Source organism: Kogia breviceps, chromosome 11, assembly GCF_026419965.1.
Source record: "Kogia breviceps isolate mKogBre1 chromosome 11, mKogBre1 haplotype 1, whole genome shotgun sequence".
NCBI classification, from domain to species: Eukaryota; Metazoa; Chordata; class Mammalia; order Artiodactyla; family Physeteridae; genus Kogia; species Kogia breviceps.
Window position 1 is genome coordinate 52,479,565 of NC_081320.1, and position 21,532 is coordinate 52,501,096.

Consider the following 21,532-nt stretch of genomic DNA (forward strand, 5'->3'; position numbering starts at 1 on the left):
AATGATAATTAATTGTTACATTTCAGTACCAGTACAGTTTTTAAAATGCACCTCATTTAAATTGCAAAATGTCTTCATTTAAAAAGTGCTTCTGCTCTCTTAGCCTTCATTTCTCTCATTTTACATTGTTGCATTACAAGGAGGATGATGAGAGTAATCCTGAGCTATTCGAGATTTACAGTCCCTTCTTCTCATGGAGTCTCAGCTTTTCATTTCACTAGGCTAGGAGAATGTATTTCAATTTGGTATACCTGGGCATTGGTGCATGTGACAACATTACATTAGTGTAACCAAGTCAGTTAGTGGCTGTTTGGATTTGATTTTGTAATTAACACAGGCTTGTTCATGGACTTTTGGGAAAGCAGTCGTTTTTACATATTGCCTGTCCTGGGGTTTAGCAGCCCCCCAAAAGCCCCTTGATTCTTTTCACACATTCTTCCCTCCCCCAGATGTAGTCATGTCACTAAACTTTCAGTCCTCTAGAGCTCAACTCGTTTTTTCACACCTCCTAACCCTCTTGCATTAGCCCAAATGTTAACTCCATCAACACGTTTCTGTTTCATGACGGGGTGTGTGCTGCCAGGAAGGCCCTTTGCAATTGAGCTGGTGAATCCTCATAGAGTACATTTCACTTCACAAGAAATTAAGGAACTTCAGCAGGTAAACCACTTCATGACATGGAAATTGTCATGTTTCTGCAGCTCTGTAACTGAACTAGAGTTGCTAATTGTTTTTCTTTCTCTAATACTACAGAAAATTAATAACTCGTCTAACAAAATCCAAGTCCGTGACTTGCAGCTTGTCACAAGGTAAGGGTAGGCTCACTGGAGATATTTTCAAGAGGGGAGTTTTGGTTGTAGATCATTTATCTGATAAGGGATTTGTATCCAGAATATATAAAGAACTCCTACAACTCAATAATAAGAAAATAACTCAATTAAAAATGGAGAGATGATTAAGTGAACATTTCTCCAAAAAGGATATACAAAATAACCAGTGAATACATGAAAAAATGCTCAACATCATTAGTCATTAGAGAAATGCAAATCAAAACCACAGTGAGATCCCACTTCACAACAAGACAGAAAATAACAAGTGTTGGCAAGGATATGGAGAAATTGGATCCCTCATACATTGCTGTGGGATTATAAGTGGTGCCACTTTGCAAAACAGTTTGGCAGTTTCTCAAAAAGTTAAATATAGAGTAACCATATGGCCCAGCAGTTCCACTTCTAGATATATACCCACGAGAAATGGAAATGTACATCCACACAGAGACTTCTGCATGAATGTTTATAGTAGCATTACTCACATAATAGCAAAAAAGTAGAAACAGCCCAAATGTCTATGGATGAACAAAATGTGAATGTGGTATATCCATATAGTGGAATATCATTTAGTAATAAAAAGGGATGAAGTACAGATACATGCTACAACATGGATGAACCTTGAAAACATTATAAAGTGAAAGAAGCCAGACATCAAATACCACTTATTGTATATTTTACAATATTCACATTTTAATATATGAAATGTTCAGAGTAGGAAAATCTATAGAGACAGAAAGTCAACAAGTGGTTGCCAAGGGCTGGGGGAAATGAGGAATGAGAAGTGATTGCAAATAGGTGTGGAGTTTCTCTTCTGGGGTGATGAAAGTATTCTAAAGTTAGATTGTGGTAATAGCTGCACAACTCTGTAAACGTACTAAAAATCACTGAATCGTTCAGTTACACAGGGGAATTGTATGTAAATTATATCTCAATAAATCTATTTTTAAAGAAAGGGAAGTTTGGGGCAAGTCTTGTCTGTATTTTATATATTCAGACAAACTTTCTTTTATTGTTTTTGTTTAGAGAGGCAATAGGTCATATGAAAGAAGGTGAAGAAGAAAAGACCAAGACCTATAGTGCCTTAATATGGACAAATAAAGCAATACAGAGGAAGGACATTGAATTCCTAGATGACATAAAGGTAGTTCAGTGCTCTAATTCTTTTATTTTTCTACTGCCTATAAAAGAGTCCTTTGTCTTCTCGTTTATTACCAACAAGTCATAGCACATAGGCTTTGGGGACTGTGAGACCTGGTTCTAAATCCTGCCTTTGCCATTTACTAGTTAATGACTGGGCAATTCATCTAACCTGTGTGAGAAGCAGTGATGCTAGTGATTAAGAGTCTGACTCCAAGGACAGATCATCTGGGTACAAATCCTGGTTCTGCATTTCTTAGTTGTGTGACTTTGGACAAGTTGCTTAGCCTCTTTATGCTTCAGTTTCTTCATCTGTAAAATTAGTTAGAAGAATTAAATGGGTTTAGTCATATAAAGCTCTTAGAATAGAATCTGGCACATAGAAAACACTCAGCAATGCTATTATTATATTTGGCCATTTGCAAAAAGGAAATAGAAAATAGAACTTATCTAATAGAATTGATGCTCAGATTAAGTGCATAAATAAAACATGTTGTAAATAAATACATCAGGGTGATATATGTAGAGCACAAATGTTCTGGCACATGCTAGATTTTCCTTCACATGAGCATGCTGCTGTAGAGGGTCTACATGTTCGTTTGCATGTTTCTTCCCACCTGCCCCCACTGCTTCCTGTAAAGATAACTTACTTTCACATGCAAGGAATGAGCATAAATGGGCACAAAGATGTAAATCGTTATCACAACATTGTTTAAATGGGCAATATTTTGTAATAATCTAGAGGGGACTGGTTTAATCTTATGGCTTATCTGTATGATGGACTATTACTAGCCAGTTGTTAGAAAGTATATGGTAGATGAATATTCATTGACAAAGGAAAATGTTCCTGATGAATGCTAAGGGGAAAAAAACAAGCTATAAGGATATATAGAATATGATACATTGTGATTTAAACACACACACACACACGTGTGTGTGCTTATGTATACACATATATATGACTATATAGAAAACAAATTGTATGGCAAAAAAAATACCATAAATAGGATTTATACAAATACCCAATAGAAAAAACTGGACAAAATATTTGAAAAGACAGCTGAAAAAAGAGCAACTCCAAATGGCCAAGAGTCATTTGAAAAGATGTTCTACCTCCAGATTGAAGTAACAATAAGACATCACTTTATTCTTCTGAGACTAAGAATGCCTGTTGGTTGGAGGGAGGAGAAGGCTAGTTATATACAATTTCAGTAGAAATGTTAAGTGTTTCAGCCTTTTTGGAAAACAATGTGGCAGTGACTGTAAAAATAAAAAATAGACTGGTCTTCTACCCAGTACTTCCATTACTGGCAGGACAAGAAATAAAACTCCAATGCATAAGGATATGTGCACAAGGATGTTTGTTGACTTTGTTCAGAGTGACAAAATCAACAACAAAACTGGAAACAAAAGTGAATTTCCTTCAATAAGGAAATGGTAGAACACGTTGGAATATTATACAGCTGTTTAAAAAAATTAAAACAGCATGTGATCCCATTTAATTTATGTTATTGTGTGTATATATGCCTAAAACTGTTGGAAAAAAAGATAGAGGTAGGTCTACATCTAGGACTTTGTAGGAACACCCATGATATTACCGGAAAAAAGCAAGGTGCAGAATAACGTTTATAGTATGAGTGTTTTGGTGAAAACATACATGTCATTCACCCGCTTAGAGAAGTTCACCTATAAAATGAGGGGTGGACTAGATGATCCCCAGTGGGCCCTCCACTTCTCAGGTTCTGTGATTCCAAATCTAAGGCCTTCTGGCCTTTGGCCCTATTATCTAGGATCTTTAGGATGATAGTTATGCTATAGACAGATATCCTTAAAATTGAAAAACAAATTTATAAACCTCTATTCTATCACATGTGTACATGTATGCAGCTCATTTAGAATGCTGTGGGGAAAGTCAAAACTCATTTTAAAAATAGAGTCAGGGCTTCCCTGGTGGCGCAGTGGTTGAGAGTCCGCCTGCCGATGCAGGGGACACGGGTTCGTGCCCCGGTCCGGAAAGATCCCACATGCCGCAGAGCGGCTGGGCCTGCGAGCCATGGCCGCTGAGCCTGCGTGTCCGGAGCCTGTGCTCCGCAACAGGTGCAAAAAAAAAAAAAAAAAAAAATAGATTCACAGTTTGGGAGTAGCCATAGAGCTGATTCAGAAATGATGCTGAAAGATGATTGTTATAGGTACACACTCGGTAGTGAAAGGGTCTGATTTAATGGCCCAATTGGACTGATGAGACTAGGTGACGTCTAATACTTTTTTAAAAGTGTTAGGGTTAAAACGTTTTTCAGATATTCCTATTGGCATCAAAAATTAAAAAACTGAGTTACTGCCCCATTCTGAGAAAAGGTCACTTCAAATTTACCATTTGTCTCCTTTTTTTTTTGCGGTACGCGGGCCTCTCACCACTGTGGCCCCTTCCGTTGTGGAGCACAGGCTCCGGACATGCAGGCTCAGAGGCCATGGCTCACGGGCCCAGCCGCTCCGCGGCACGTGGGATCTTCCCGGACCGGGGCACGAACCCGCGTCCCCCGCATCGGCAGGCGGACTCTCAACCACTGCGCCACCAGGGAAGCCTCTGTCTCTTTTTTTTTTAAGGGCAACCTACTTCTAAGGAAAAAAGTCACTTGCGTGTGTTTCTGAAAATTCAGTATGGGGACAGCAGAGTGCAGTGTTAGAGTTAATGAAGTGGTTTCCTTACGTTTGCTAGACACAAGCAACCAAAAACGACAAGTGTGTTGATCTGAGTGTTATGTTGGAAGCAGTGGTGCATCTACTAGCTCAGTTGTACCTCCATTGACTGCTCCTGGGTCAGAGTCCAGGGAGTGACTCGAGGTAAAGGAAACAGAGGGGAATGGCACACCTTAGCGAGTCACTCCTTTAAAGGCCAGCTGGTTCTGTGCTCTGAAGTGGAGGCCATATCTTTATCAATTCTATAATAATTCAGCCTTGTCCTTTTTTTGGTCTTTTTGGCCAAAGTAATGTTAAACGTTGTGAAAACAACTTATCTCATCAGAACAGAGTGCTTCTAAAAATCAAAGAATTATAGAATCGTAGGGAGGAGTCATTGACTCACTGCTCTGATAAAAGTAGTCATACCATTTCAAGTGTAGTCTTTGTCAGAACCTGCTCTTCTTTCTTGGTACAGAACTTGGTAGGGGGAGACCAGACAGAAGTCTTTCTTTTGTCAGCATGGCTTTGTGTACTCACTAACCATGTAAATCAGGCAGGAGTTGTTCCTACAAGAAATTGCAGAGGATTCAAAGTTCTTACGAACCTGCATTGCTGGTTATGCCCAATATCTTTTTTTTTTTTTTTTTTTTTTTAATGGTATGTGGGCCTCTCACTGCTGTGGCCTCTCCCATTGCGGAGCACAGGACCTAGACGCGCAGGCTCAGCGGCCATGGCTCACGGGCCCAGCCGCTCTGCAGCATGTGGGATCTTCCTGGACCGGGGCACGAACCCATGTCCCCTGCATCTGCAGGCAGAGTCTCAACCACTGCGCCACCAGGGAAGCCCCCAATATCTATTTTTAAAACTTGTAATTAGTTGGCCTTTTACAATATTAACCTCTATTTCTTAATTTATATCTTGTGACATAAAAGGACATCTCTAATTGTGAGAAAAACAAGACTTTGTCCCTAAAAACCTGAGTTGTAAAAAAAAAAAAAACATGCAGTATTATTCTCAAGTAACCTGAACTGGTCTAACAAATATTGAGAGGTCCTGGTTTATTGTACACACTTATTTGTGATTATTATTTGGAAATACCGCCCTAGACAGAGATGCAGCTGTTAATTTTCCAGATAAATCCTTTTGTATAACCAAAAAAATAATCCTGTGAGTAGGTATATGGCTCTCCCTAAAACATGGACTCTGCCCAGGCACACAGGTGATGCTGATGTCCCACCATCTACACCATTTCTCACCTCAGTCTGAAATCCCCACTATTAGGTCACTCTGTTGGGTTAGGGAAAAAAAAAAAAAAAGGTAAGAACATTATCTTTTAGAAGAGCTCTGTTTAAAAGGCTCTGTTTAAAATGCAGAACCAGGGTCCAATGAATTTGTTAATATGAGAGCAAAAGAGACCTTGGGTATCATTTACTTCAAAGCTTTTTTTTTTTTTTTTTTTTTTTTTTTTAATGGCATACTGGGGCCCAGAAAATGAGTAATTGTGGACTAGGTTATAGGAAGTCCCACAGAGTCTGAACCTTAGAGGATACAATTTATGACAGTATTAGTTTCTATCCTGACAGTGATAGATGGGGTGCCTGTAGTGAGCCATGGATGAACAAAGGAGGTGCTAAAATGGGCTTCACTGGGCGGCAAAGCTGACACATGGTTATCATATCCTCCTCTAGGACTTAAAGATTGACCAGAAAACACCTTTACGGGTCCTTCACCGGAGGCCCCTGGCTGTGAGGACTCGCATCATTCACTCCATGGAGACACACTATGTGGATGAGCACCATTTCCGCCTCTATCTGAAGACTCAGGCAGGAACGTATCCTTTCACCGGCTGTGTAGCACTAATCTAACCAGAATCCTATTGGGAGAGTTCATGCTGCCCTAGAAAAGAGGTTCAACCTTATCTCGGAACAGTTCGGGAAAGGTTTGGGCTGGAGAAGAATCCTTTTTTTGTTGGTTTTTTGGGGGGTCTGGAGTGTTTTTACCCATTAAATTTGTGTTTTTCAAGATGACATATTAAACCATGAGGCAGCAGCCAATTCAATGTGAACCTTAAAATTTTTAGTGTCTCACATGATGATGAGGTGCTGAGGGCATAGTAAGTGCTCAGGGAACACTTTTGATTGATTCATTCATTGATTCATGTGTTTATACATTTTGCAAGTCACATATTCATGACCACATTTGAGTCCTTTCAGCATTTCGAGCATTTGCCCCAAATGATTAAACAGGGATGGTAGATGGGAATGGCCCTACTTTACATGTAGACCTTCACATTATTTGGCCACTGGCCCAGAACAAGAGAATAGTCCCAGTTTGATCACTTGTTCATAACCTACCCTGCTTTGTGTGGTTTTGTATCATATCTTAGTTGCTGGTTAAAATATATCAGGGAGCTGCCATAGTCTTAGCTTTAGTTTAGTTTTCAAAGGTGCTCCTAGTTTTTGTTTGTTTCTTGGCTTTATATTATTTTGTGATCCAGTAGCATGAAGCATGAAACCTTCTAATTAGTATAAAACTAATGACATACTTATTGGATACAATAGAGGGAAAAATGTCATTTTAATCACCAAATAGCGTTCTCACTATATTGCTATAATTAGTCTGCCTCTCCTTTCCCATCAACCTTCTCTCCCCTCTTCTTTCCCTGCTCCACCCCAGGAGTGACTAAGCTGAAACAGGTACAGGTTATTTACTCCTAAAATCTTCTAAATTTTTGCAGTTTGGATTTATTTAGACCAGTGGGCATGGAGCACATTTGCCTATTGTAGATGGAATGTGGATGGAATTTCAAAGAAATCACAGATTTTAAAAACATATTTTTATCTAATTTCAGCTTTGGTTTTGGTGTGCTAGGAAGAAATGCAGTGGTCTTATGGAGAAGCTAATGTCTTTTCAATCTCATTAACGTATTTTTAGAACCAGCCATGTACATGTACTTAAGGCATTAGCCAAGAAAGACTATCTGGTAAAACTTTATTTTTTATTTTTTTATAAATTTATTTATTTTATTATTTTTGGCTGCATTGGGTCTTCGTTGCTGCACGCGGGCTTTCTCTAGTCACAGCTAGTGGGGGCTACTCTTCGTTGTGGTGTGCGGGCTTCTCATTGTGGTGGCTTCTGTTGTTGCAGAGCACGGGCTCTAGGCGTGTGGGCTCTAGAGCGCAAACTCAGTAGTTGTGGTGCATGGGCTTAGTTGCTCTGCGGCATGTAGAATCTTCCTGGACCATGGCTCGAGCCCATGTCCCCTGCATTGGCAGGCAGATTCTTAACCACTGCACCACCAGGGAAGTCCCTATTTGGTAAAACTTTAGATACCATGTGGTTATACACAGAAGTATGTGAATTTTTCTCGTATATTGCTCAGTATACTGAAGTAGTTCATTTGACTTATACCTCATAAAAAACATTCTGGACCTTTTAACTGGTTGTTCTGGGGCTTTTAGGTCATCTCCCCTCATCATTGCTACTCAGAAGTAGCACTCTCTAAAGAAGTGAGAGAAAAAGGACAATTGTTGAGTAATTATGAGTTTAGCAAAGAAGACAGTTAATAGATAATTATATGCCTTATACTTGAGACAAAAGATTTGGTGAAAGTATAGTGAACAAACTATCAGAAAGTGAGGAGGACATAATGTCAGCATATTATGGTAACTTTTTATCATCTGAGAATAAACTTTTTTATATTCAAATTATATTAATTTTTATACTAAGTGCTGCTTTATGACACAACATAATGCTAAATGAGTGTTTACTGAATGCTGGCAAAAACACATCTTTCAGATAAAATACTGTTAAGATTATAGTAGAGTTCTGTGTAAGAAGTGTTAAGGTAATCTGAATAATTCTAGGATCAGTCATTGACTTTGAAATTTTGAAGATCTATGAGGAAAACACACACAAAAAGAATTAGGTCTATTGCTAACCATGCAAGAGTTGCAAACAACTAAAATTTAGGTCCTTTGATGATCCTTCTGAAGGGCCTTCATCAAGTCTAAATTAATATGTTCATTTTCTCTCCCATCCTGTTGCTGTTGTCACTGGGTCATGTTATAAGGAAAGCCATCATTGAGGTCACTCTCTGAGTGACCCTGTGAAAACCTACCATTTGGCAGCCGCCTGCTGTCATTATCAAAAAATGATGAGACCAAAAAGATGACCAAATAGAATCTGTAGCAAAAAAGAAAATAGCTGAGGTTTTCTTTTTTTAAAGCGTTGAACTATAGTTAATTTAAAAAATCCAAATCCAAACCTTGGCACTTGGAGATGAGCCAAAAGAAAAGTCATGACTCTTGGGAAGTTTGACATAGGCCCTAGGTCCCAGTGTTGGCTGCCAAGCTCATAGGAACCAGTTTGCCATCCTTAGTTTATTGCCATAGCTGTAATTTCTAAGACATACATCCCAAGTCATGGCTCAGAAATAAACTCCCTTTTATAACCTTTCTGCTTTGGTTTGTCATTTCCCCTTCAACCTGTTAAATCTCATCAAACAGTTGGTATTGTATGGTTATCTTCATTTTTTCTTAAACAAAACCCAGCTACATTAAAGAGTTTGTACATGGAGACTTTGGAAGAACAAAGCCGAACATTTGCTCTCTGATGGATGTGACTGCAGACATTCTTGAGCTGGATGTTGAGGTAAACCATTTTATTGTGGAAATGCCTGTTTGTACACTGAATCAGCCACGGTTATGCTTTTTTAGCATTAAGCCAAATAGTACTATTCACTTTAATAGGTATTTGAAAACGGTCAAAATCTCACAGTAGCATTGAATTGCAGGGAGGGACTATCTTCAGAATTTTTATTTTTTAAAAAACACAAGGTCTCATTTATAATCCTTGCAAATATATAGCTAATTTACTAACTGTGCTTTACATATGACATGAGATCTAAACCCTTAAACCAAGCAAGGAAACGAAGTTGTAAGGGCCCTTCATATATCCTTTGGACTCTCTTATAAAGAATTTAAGGCAGCCTCCTCAGAAACATATATTCAGGACAGGGATAGAAAAATGAGATGAGCCAATGGTTATAAATAAAAGCAGTTCTGTAGGGTTCTGTGATGTGGTATAAGAGAAATTCTCTGCTTTTATAGTCTGAATTGAAATCAGACCACATTCTTAAGTAATCAGAAGAATGGAATGAATGGATCTTTCAGACAATTCTCCATAAACATTTTTCTCATTTGAGCATCAATAGGTATTGAGTCACGAGTTGTGCACTTTGGTAAATATCTGGTTAAGAACAGCTTCCCCACACCCCCCACCAAAAAAGGAATTTTTGCACTTGGGAATAATCTGAGTATAAATAAAAAGAAGTGGGTATAATTGCCTAGTATGAAAACAGCCATGGTAATCAAATGATCACTGGAACGTCATTGCTTTACCAGCACTTCTCATGAGTGCTTTCAGATTAGATTTTATACACCTGCGGTACAACCAGTGATAGCATCTTCAAGGTTGCAGGGAGTCTTCTTAGTAAGACTGTCATTTTGAGGAAGACAACCTTCTCTTAAAGAAAATCCCAAATGCATTCATCTTCTTTGACCTTAATTCTTAGCAAAGCTTAGGAGTGTCAAAGAGCCAAAGGCCAGGGCTTCTCAGCCCTGATTGTCCATTGCAATCACCTGTAGAACTTTTAAAACCCTACAAATATGCCTACCTTCCCCTGACTTCAACACATACAAGACGGTGATCAGTAAAGTTTGGTTTTCAGCCTTGAGAAACCATCCATTAATTTATATATGGGTGTTTGTTTTATGGCTATATTCTGAAACAAAACCAAAGTATTTCTTGGCATCTGTAAAAGATACACACACACACACACACAATAATGATTTGGGCTTTTCTAATAAAAATTTTCAAATCTGGTAGTGACTCAGATTAATTTTTAAAATAATTTGTAGTAAATCATTTCAGGTTTTACACTTTAAGTCTCGAAAAACTACATGGGTATGGTAGTTTTGTTTTTGTTTGTTCGTTTTTTGTATTTTTTTGTTTTAACTTCTAAATTAGACCCTCTAGGGTAGTTAAGGCAAAGTGCAATTTCATGCTTCTAATGCCTGGGACATGATTATTTATGTGGAGACAAATAGTCTGCTAATGTAATTCCATTATGACTTAAAGATCAAGGTTTCGTTCTAGAAGTGCCAAACCAGGATGAGTAGAGATAGATCAATTTTAAAAGAAACAAAAATTCTGCTGAAGTGACATGCAAAGATCTCTAATCCTTTTCTAGTTACAGGTGATCTTTCCTAACCATTTATTTCACATTTAGTTGCTAAGTTACAAACAAGATTATAAGTATATAGACTACTTGAGTACTGTTAAATGGAAGATGGAAAAATGAAAACAGTCAGAAGACTAAAAGTTGCTGAGACTTCTGAGGGAAAGTTGGTGTTGGCCCCTGCATTATTTGCTACTTTTCCCATAAATAACATTTGAAAAATTTAAACATACTCTAGTCTTGTATTGACCAAAAGGTACAATTAATAACTGGCTGAGTAACCAAATACTCAGTGAATTCAGGAACAGACCTCAGGCCCAAGAATTGCAGGTCCTAGAATGGATTTTAGAGTGTTAAATTGTGGTGTTCAATGGCTCTTTTCTTCCAATGCAGTTTGTTCTGTTGCATTATATTAAAACTACTAGATTTATATAGCATTACCAGCAAATGCTTACTAGAACAATAATGTTTTAATGACTTGTTTTCTTCTTTCTAGTCTGTAGATGTTGATTGGCCCCCTGCTCTGGATGACTAGCTTTCAATGGGAAACAAGGAGTAGGGTTTTCCGGCAAAATGTGGACATCCATTCAGCATACACTGTAAAATGGCTGTTTTTACCCACCATAACGGTGTCTTGGAAACCATTTGGATCATGTTGATCTATCTATTTTTAAATTTGTTGTAACATCTCAGGATCTATGTACATGTATATTTTGTGTTGAATTGTTCCAAGGATGTCTTATGATTTTTCTCATTCCTTCTCCAACCCCCCACAAGCCAAACTATGAATAATGAAACCATTCATTCAGAGAGGTACACAAACAGGATACATTCTCTGAAAATCTGAGAAGCTGCAATTTCTTTCAGCAAAATTGCCCTCCACAGGATAGATACCACTTTTAAAATCAGGTTTAAAATTTTTTAAATGATCTTGATAAAAGTTACATCTAGATTTATGCAGCACAGTAAGTATCCTTGTAATATTCTAAGATACCAAATGCAAATCTGACATCATTAATATTTTTCCCAGTAAGCTTCAAGCAAGCTATTACCAATAGAAGTGTGTTTTGGTACGATTTGTCACAAACCTTAATAACTCCAAGTTACTCTTTTGACAATCTAAAATTGTCAGTACATTTCCTGGGGGAGAGAATGTGAGACCTTAGGAATTGAGGCATACCATAATAAGAGACTTTCATAAATCTTTTAAATAAGGAGTCACAAGTGCCTTCAATGACTTCAATCCCAGGGATAAGATTTTGAAAAATTGACATTGCTAAACAAAGGTAAGCTGATATTATTCCAGAGTGCTTCAATGTATTATCCAATTTCAAACATCTTCATCAGGTAGATAGGGTATTATCATCTCCACTTTATAAATATGAAAACCAAAGAATAGAAGTGAACTGACTTATCTAAAATTGTTAGTTACTTCCATATCTAGGACTGAAGTTTCCGTGTCTCTAGGGTCTTTTCTAATAAATCTTATTATTGAGCATCTGCTACATGAAGGAGGCACCCAAGAATGTCATTTTAATGGACATAACCATGAGAATTGACTTTTGGAATTTAGATACCAAATCAAGCTTACCAAAAAATTGCCCAAGTAAATTTCACGTGAGCTCATATGATTACCATTTGTTAATTAGTTAATCATTAGTTGGTACTATGAAGAGGAAAAACATGAAAGAAGCAAAGAAAATGGATAGATCATTGAGAGAAAAGTTTCAGAAAAGAGTCTCATTAAAATTTCAGATTTAAGTGCAATTTCCATCACCCTGATTCAACTTTCTGAGCTTACTTTGGAACACATGTGACTTTTGGATACTATTGGATTATTCAATTTCCCATCTCTACATTAAACATGCTTCAGAGATACTAAGTTGTATCATTCACCTTAAGAATCAGGAAAATGGTTTAACTGACATGAAGAAATTTCATATGTGAATAATAGCAAATAACTTTTTCATTATTTTCAATGCCGGTAAATGAGAAAGGGATAATAAAAATAAACTTGATAAAAAGGTAAGAACAACGTTTGTGTGAATGTTTCTCAGTTTGGGGGGAAACTTAGCTACAAAAGAGATTCAAATAATTTTGGAAATAGTCTTTTGCAGGTTTCTTTTTGGCGCAGCTTTGAATTTAGTGGATCTGCAAATGGAAGAATTAAGACTCTCCTTAGCAAATTTAAATTAGAAGACTTGTTTCTTAAATTTCTATTCCTGGGATTATACAGAATTTCAAGAGTAAGCATTAGCTGCAAATACTTATTACAAATATCCATATGAGACATAGGTTGTTAAAAATTAATGTAGGTCTTTATTTAAGCAGAAGACATTAAGTCATGAGAGTACTACATAGTTTAACTTTTGCCTATATAAAAATATTTTAAAATTACTTTTGTGATCTTCTATAGCGTATTTAAAAAAAAAACCAAAAAACAAAAAAACACTTAAGAGAAAGGGCCCTTTGTACTTTTAGTATCTCTTTGTCCCAAATATAGTCCATGGTTTAGTTTAGGAAAAACACCAAGTACCTGAAAAAGTGGGGAAAAAAAAAATCTGGTAAAATGAAAAATTTCCCAAGTAAGATAAATGGTTTTATTTACAAGTTATATGAAATCAATTTAGAAGTTAAATTTCTATTTCCAAAGAGAAAAGGCATTCTTACTTAGATAGATCTTTTGGGGCTTTGTTCTTTGATTTTTAAGTCCATATGAGAATGAACTTTGATGTAAGCTTTCCTGAGTTGATTTTTTTAAATGCTGCCCTTTATTATTATAGAGAAAATATATTTTATATTTTTCAATTCAATTTTTTCATTTTGAAATAATTTCAGACTTGCAAGAAAAGTACAAAGAATGTTTTTGCCAGAAATGTATCACCCTGAATGCATTAGTGTGTAATTCCAACAAACAAGGACATTCTTCTACTTCCTCACAATGCAACTATCAAAATCAGATTAACACTAATATTACTATTATATAATCCACAGGACCCCCCGCCCCTCAAATTTCACCTGTTGTCCAAAAATGTCCTTCATAGTCAAGGGATGATACTTCTTTGTATTTAACTATGTCTCTTTAATCTTCACCAATCTGAAACAGTTTGTCTTTCCTTGACTTTCCTTACTTCAACATTTTTGAGGATTTCAGGCCAGTTATTTTGCAGACTGTTCCTCATTTGGGCTTGCCTGATGTTTCCTTTTAATTAGGTTCAGTTTGTACCTTTCTAGCAATACCACAGAAGGCAGATTATCTTCTTGCATCTTCTCAGATGTCACAAGTTTGATTACTGCAGTTACTGCTAACTGAGCTTTGATCAGTTAACGAAGGTGGTGTGTGCCAATCTCCTTCACTTTTATAGTTACCCTTTTTTCCCTTTAATAAGTATCTTGTAGGGACACCTTCAAACTTTCATTCACTAGTTTTAGCATTTATTGAAGATTTTCACCTGAATCTATTACCACAATGATGATCAAATGATTTTCTAATTCCACCATTCCTTTTGGCATTACACTGAAAGGTAGAGCTTTCCCTTCTTGTGGATTCATGGCTTCCTATTTTATTTGATGGTTTATAATTTGTTACTAACATCTGTTTTGATTTCTAAGTGTTGACTTCCCCAGTGGGTGCCCCTTCAAGATGGCTCCTTTGTCTTTGTAACATGTCCCCATCATTCTTAGAGCATGTTCTTACTTTCTAATACAAAGACATTCCAGGCTCATCTTGTATTTCATCTGCACCAGCCCTGGAATGGGCTATTTCTCTGAGAAAAACTGGTTCCTTTTCATGGAAAATGATAGAAAAAAGATCTGGGCACTAGGTGTGCTCACTGCTGTTGTGGCATTGTTGCTACCAAGCCCTCTCATGGCATGCATGCATGCACTCACCCCTATATACTTATCTACATATATTGAAAATTATGAGTTTATACCAGTACTTCCAATTCCAACCTTCTTCTAGTTTTCCCCCTTACCATATTTGTAAGTCCTTTCTGACAGTGAGAAATCTGGCTCCATTAGCCTTAATATTTTCCTTAATAGATCATTCCCCCTCATAAGTAACCAATCTCCTGTTGCTGCATCCTTATTTCAGATCACTGAGACTCCCCTCCCTACTACCCTCAAATGTTCCCAGGCTCCACACTGTAATCCCACAATGGGCCACCGTCTTCACCCCCTGTGGCAATAGGTAACTGTACCTTGCTCAGAATAAGCAAATGACTTTTGTCCTGAATTGTTCAGGAAGGGAGAGAGACAGGCAGGAAATAAGTCAGGAAGGCAGAAAATGAAAATCTCTTTAAAAGGCATTTCAGTACTCTACAAAAATTATCATTTTAAAGGACAGTTACAGAGCTTCCGTGGTGGTACAGTGGTTAAGAATCCGCCTGCCAATTCAGGGGACATAGGTTCAAGCCCCGGTGAGGGAAGATCTCACATGCCCAACTAAGGCCCTGCGCCTTAGTTGAAGCCTGTGCACCTAGAGCCTGTGCTCTGCAACAAGAGAAGCCACTGCAATGAGAAGCCCACGCACCTCAACAGAGAGTAGCCCCCACTCACCAAAACTAGAGAAAGCCCATGCGCAGCAACGAAGACCCAATGCAGTCAAAAATAAATAAAATAAATTTAAAGGACAGTTACATATGTAAGTATATTCAGATACAGCATTCCATAAAAATGTCTAATGTTTCTAAGCAACCAAAACTGCCTTTCTCTTTAAGGAGGATGCTATAAATACAAGAAAATCTTGATAATTTTAAAGTCAAACAGCAACAAATTTTTGTAAGGGTTTCAGAATTTTTTCCATTTATTATCAAGAAAAAAAATCACTGTATACAAGATATTACAAAGGTAATAAAATATTCTGTACAAAAGACATTTTGACATTTAAAAATGATTTCAACTTTTAAGTATCACACTTAACATTAAATAATTGAACACTGAGATTTTTTTTTTTTTTTTTTTTTTTTTTTTTTTTTGTGGTACGCAGGCCACAAAAAGTTTTTGGGTAATGGGCTTTCTTAAATGCATGGTTCAGACCAGATGAACCCTTTTGGAGATGACTTCCATTTTAAAAGAATGTACTTAAAAATACTGTTGACTATGATGAATACAGATCCCTGTAGAATGGCACTGTTCTTTTTTTTTTTTTTTTTGCGGTATGAGGGCCTTTCATTGTGTGGCCTCTCCCGTTGCAGAGCACAGGCTCAGTGGCCATGGTTCATGGGCCCAGCCGCTCCACGACATGTGGGATCTTCCCGGACCAGGGCACGAACCCATGTCCCCTGCATCGACAGGCAGACTCTCAACCATTGCACCACCAGGGAAGCCCTGAGAACTTTTAAAAATCATTTTTGTCAGTGCTTCCAAATTCATTACAGTCATTAAGAAGCATATACAAATACTCAGAACAGTTACAAAAAAAATAGAAAAGTACTTTCTTTTAAAATGGAAGTCATCTCCAAAAGGGTTCATCTCATCTGAACCATGCATTTAAGAAAGCCCATTACCCAAAAACTTTGTGTTTTCCTTTCCATCGCATCTCAAAGCTATCCAAACTGTGCACCAGCGACCAATATTTTTAGCTGATTACCCAATAAAATCACCAACGAAGCCTCCTGAGACTGAATTCCACAAATGGGTCCCCAAACACTCCAACTTATTTTTCACTACATTTTATGCAGAGCTGTAACGTTCTGATTAAGGTTTAAGAAGAAAATTAAGCAAGATGAATGATACCTTTAACAAAGTTTATATTTTACTTTTCTGCTGATATTCCTAAAAACTTGATTTACTGAAGCACCAACATTTTGTACTAATTACTGTGCATTACTGTTCACACATAGGTATTTAATGAATTTTTGGTGACTCTTTAAATTTTTGAAGTCCAATAGTAAACTGAAGTTGTAGAAATAAGGAGATGTAAGAAAAAAGAGTATGATAAATGCTACTCCCTTTAAGTAGATAATTACTAGCAGGTACTTTTTTCTAAAGCCATAGACATTTAGAATAGAAAAAATATTTAGAAGAAATAATTGTTTAAAAATTGTATCTGGGGTCTTCCCTGGTGGCTCAGTGGTTAAGAATCTGCCTGCCAATGCAGGGGACACGGGTTCGAGCCCTGGTCTGGGAAGATCCCACATGCCGTGGAGCAACTGGGCCCGGGTGCCACACTACTGAGCCTGCACATCTGGAGCCTGTGCTCCGCAACAAGAGAGGCCAGGAAAGTGAGAGACCCGCGCACCGCGATGAAGAGTGGCCCCCGCTCGCCGCAACTAGAGAAAGCCCTCGCACAGAAACGAAGACCCAACACAGCCAAAAATCAATCGATCAATAAATAAATTTATAAAAATTGTATCTGTGCTTTATGAGTGAAAGTAGTGGTGACATGATTACTTTTGAGACTTTACTGATGTTAAGTTTGTACTTTAAACTCTGCTAAGATATATTAAGATATTAATTTGACCAAGTCTTAAACAAACAAAGGCATAAAACTGGGTACAGACAACTCATAGATTTGTCTCTGATTCGCTACCCACTCCTGGGCTTATAATGTTAAATAGCATGAAATTTTTTATTGTTTGTGATGCAAAAAGCACCTTAATTTTCCCCCTCTCATACTCAATCTCCAGAAACAAAACAGATCAGAAATCTTTACGTGGCCACTTCATTAGCTATGATGAGACTCCTTCTTAGGAAGATAGTCATAATACTCCCAATTCATAGTCAATTTTGGCAAAGAAATTAAGAGTCATAGAATTTCAGAACCCGAAGTCATTAATTGACCTTATCTTCACTATACAATAGGAAATGTTCTGGAAAGAATATGGCCAAATGAAAGTCCTCCATCTTTGGGCAAAAGCTAGCCACTCTAAAGAGGAAGTCATTCCAGGGTTCTTACTAAAGAATCTAATCCATAGTGATCTGTCACTCTGTGAACTGGAAGGAGTGTTTGGATTAGAGATTATCAGGGCCACAGGATATATGCATATGTTGGTTTACTAACAGTATTTGATTTGCACTATACAATTTACAGTGTTTCTTCTTATGAATTATTTTATTTAATACAACACACCTTGTGAGTTAAGTGTGCTGGGAATTATCTGCATTTTATATCTGAAGAGACAGGCCCATAGAAAGTGTGATCTGCTAAATATTAAATGACTTCTAAGTGGCAGAGCTGAAGATTCAAACCCAGATGTTCTGACTAAAAATTACTTACTCTTTCCATTTCTCCATGCTATTTAACATCACACAGTAAGTTTGTAAATCCCTCAATAAATCAATTAATGATAGAAGAAATTATTTGGAGCTACTAGGCAGCCTGGACCATTGATTCTAAGTCTCTCTTAACATGGACAGTATAATAAGTTTTTCTGAAGCATTAGGTTAGAAATTGACAACCCAGCTGTTTTTGTTCACTAAGGTTTTGAGTAGGGAAGCCCAGTTACCAATGTAAAAGGCCATTAAGATAGTAGGTTCCGATGACAGAAATCAGAATAGTGGTTTTGAGGAGTAGGTAGATTGGCAAGGGGCATGAAGGAAACTTCTGGGGAACTGGAAATGATTATTTACATATGTAAAAATTCATCAAGCTGAAACTTAAAATTAGTCCACTTTATGCACTTTACTATATGTTATCCCTCCAAAGAAAAAGACACATCTTTGAGAGCAAGACTTTGTCTCATTCACCTCTACGTCATTTCTAGCCCCTAACATGGTGCTTTGCACATTAGACATTCAAAAATGTGACTGATCACATGAATACTGGAGTTTCTGTGCAAGGGTAAGGTGCTGAGGAAATGCACCAGAGAACTGAGATTAAACCTGCCACATAGAGAGAGGAGGAGTAAGGTCAGAGATAGGAAACAGTCCTAGTAACTGTAAAATTTCTACACAATACAGTTGACACTACAGGAGGCACAGGGTGAAGTACGTCACAAGCCTGGTAATCTTGGCATCGCGGCTTTTCCTGCCACGTTAAATACCTTTCCCTTTAAAAACCATATCCTTGTCCACATTTTTTATAATCACACCTATGTCAATTTCACCCTTCCCTCTCTATCAATACTACCATTTATTCAGCACCAACTGTGCCAGGCATTGTGCTAAGTGATGGAGTTCCAAAGGTGAACAAGAGATACTTCATATAACTATAATTCAGTGAGAGGAGTTCTGCAGTAGAGTGGGTATGTGTAAAGCTGTGCCTCAGCTAGGATCAAACTTCACAGAGAAGCCCCATCTTGAAGACTGCTTGCTGTGGAGGTAAAGAGCAGAGGCAGAGTGGACAACATGCGAAAGGCATGGAGGCCTAGTGGCCTGAGAGAGTCTTCAAGGAACGCTAACTATGCAATACAGTGTATGGAAGAAGGGGTATTATTTTTAACTGGGGCAATATGGAAAAGATTCTTGTTAGGGAAAAAGAATGAAGGCCTAAACTAAGAAAGCAGCAGGAATGAAGAAAGGACAAATGCAAGAGATTTTCAGGAGGCAGACCCAAAAAGACTTGATAACTCTTTGAGTGTGAGGACGAAAAAGAATAAAATATGATTTTGAGGCTCCTATTAAATATCTTGGATGGTAGGGTAAATGGTAATGCCATTAATGAAAGGAGAGAATGCAACAGGAGCAGCCAGTTTATAGACATTCAGGTATTGTAAGAGAAAGCTGAAGCTTTCTCCTGAGCACTGATGAGGTCACCCAGGGGGGAAAAGTAGCACCAACTGAGCGCTGGGGATGAGACTCTGGAAAGAAAGTCAACCTCAGAGAGGAGTATCTGAAGAGGGAGTGGTCAAGAGGATAGGTTATGGATAGGTCAAGCAGGGTGAGGACTGATAAAAAGACACTAGATTTGACAAGGGAGGGTGTCTCTGGTCACTTGTCCCAGAATATCATAAGAAAATAGTAGGAGATAAAAGAGAAAGACTGGTAGGCTAAAGAATGACTGGGAAGTGAGGAAATGGAGGCTGAAAGCATTTCATAAGTCTGGATGTGAAGGGAAGGAGCACGATAGAGGTAGGAAAGGTGTTTATCCTTTCTCTTTTAGGCTAGAGAAAACAGTTACCATGTTTATATGAGAAAAGCACTAAATGGTGATATGAGGGTACAGAAACAAGATGGGAGAGGCGGAAGAGGGACCCAGTATACAAGTAGAGTTTAGGAAGCAAGAGGCCATCTTTTTCTCAAAACTAAAAGTAGGGTGATAAAAGAACTGATGAAAGTATAAATACATTTGGAGAAAAAGAAGCAGGTTGCCAATATTTTAAATTATAAAGTAAAATCTGTGATCAGTAAACAGCACCTGAAAAATGAAAAAAACCTTTGGAAATACTATGAACACAAATGTAGCAGGACCTTGATTCAACTTACACAGAAAAAAAAACCCGCAAAACAAGTCAGTTGTTTAATTTAAAGTATCCATTTAGATAGCCTAACAGTCAGTGTTTAAGCTGATAAGTGCTAGTTACTACAAAATTATAGGATTCTGTATTAAAAAAAAAAGTTCACTATCTATAAGCTACTATCTGGAGATATCTTGGGTTCATATTCTGAACAGGAAAGAAATGCCTTCATGTTTTTTCTCCCTGGTAAGTTTTACTAAAGTATGTTATATGCTTATGATTTTTAAAGTTATACAACAGAAGTATTTCTTTTTGAAATCATAATTTCTAAGAAATATTAATGATAGTTAGGTGTCTTTAATCTTTTTCTTTTGCTTTCCAAACTATCCTGACCCCAAGTCTTATCTTGCTCTCCTTCTCATTTCCCAGTATCATTCAACTCAGAATTTTAATTTTTATGACATTCACACATTCCCCATTTTGACGAAACTGACTAGCTTTAATCGTTCCAGTAAATTTATGGTTTGGTTGGACACTACACATAAGTGAAAAGACACATTGTTTCTAGCTAGAAATATGCTCAACATTTACGTAGATTCTAGCTGTAAAATAAACTAGGTCTTTATCTTTAGCAAGTTACTTAGCATCATGCTGATTCCATCACAATTAAGATTACTGTCCAAATTCTACAGTCATTTTGCCACTGGGATTACTTTGCTTTCTAACAATTTGGGTCACCATTATTAGTCATCAACCTGAATGTACATGATTCTGATATAATAAACTCAATGTCACATGAAGCAGAAGTATAAAAATCATAAACATCTAATAAGTAAAGCTATTCTTTCTTTCAAAAACCAAAGTTCTATGAGTAGTACTTTGAATGTTCAATAAATATTTACTGAGTGCTTAACAGGAAGCAGACACTGTTCTACAAATGTGGGATTCAACAAAAACACAAAACTTTGCCCTCACAGAGCTTGTATTCCAGTATAGGAAAACACATATAAACAAATAGTAAAGTCAGATCATGATAAGTGCTATGGACAAATGTAACGGAGGGGAGACATGGAGTGCCAATGTATATATAGTCATGGAAGGCCTTGATCAAATAACAGTTGAGTGAGACTGAAGGATGTAAGGCATGAGCTACACATACAGCTGAGTTTATTTTACAACTAGTTCCCTTGCTGTGGAGCACGGGCTCTAGGCACGCGGGCTCAGTAGTTGTGGCTCACAGCTTATCTGCTCTTTGGTATGTGGGATCCTCCCGGACCAGGGCTCAAACCCATGTCCCCTGCATT

At 37.4% G+C, this 21,532-nt stretch overlaps 1 protein-coding gene across 3 annotated transcripts in view; it reads left to right on the top strand.

Moving 5' to 3' along the window:
* PUS10 (pseudouridine synthase 10) overlaps window positions 1-12,914 on the top strand; it is a 70,052-nt gene extending 57,138 nt beyond the window's left edge. For all 3 annotated transcript variants that reach the window (XM_067007554.1, XM_059079272.2, XM_067007555.1), the window contains 6 exons: window positions 584-660; window positions 754-809; window positions 1,854-1,971; window positions 6,335-6,477; window positions 9,200-9,299; window positions 11,384-12,914. In XM_067007554.1, the coding sequence (XP_066863655.1) occupies window positions 584-660; window positions 754-809; window positions 1,854-1,971; window positions 6,335-6,477; window positions 9,200-9,299; window positions 11,384-11,422 (533 nt within the window). In that variant the 3' untranslated portion in view covers window positions 11,423-12,914. The remainder of the gene's footprint in view (window positions 1-583; window positions 661-753; window positions 810-1,853; window positions 1,972-6,334; window positions 6,478-9,199; window positions 9,300-11,383) is intronic.
* The last annotated feature ends 8,618 nt before the right edge of the window (window positions 12,915-21,532 follow it).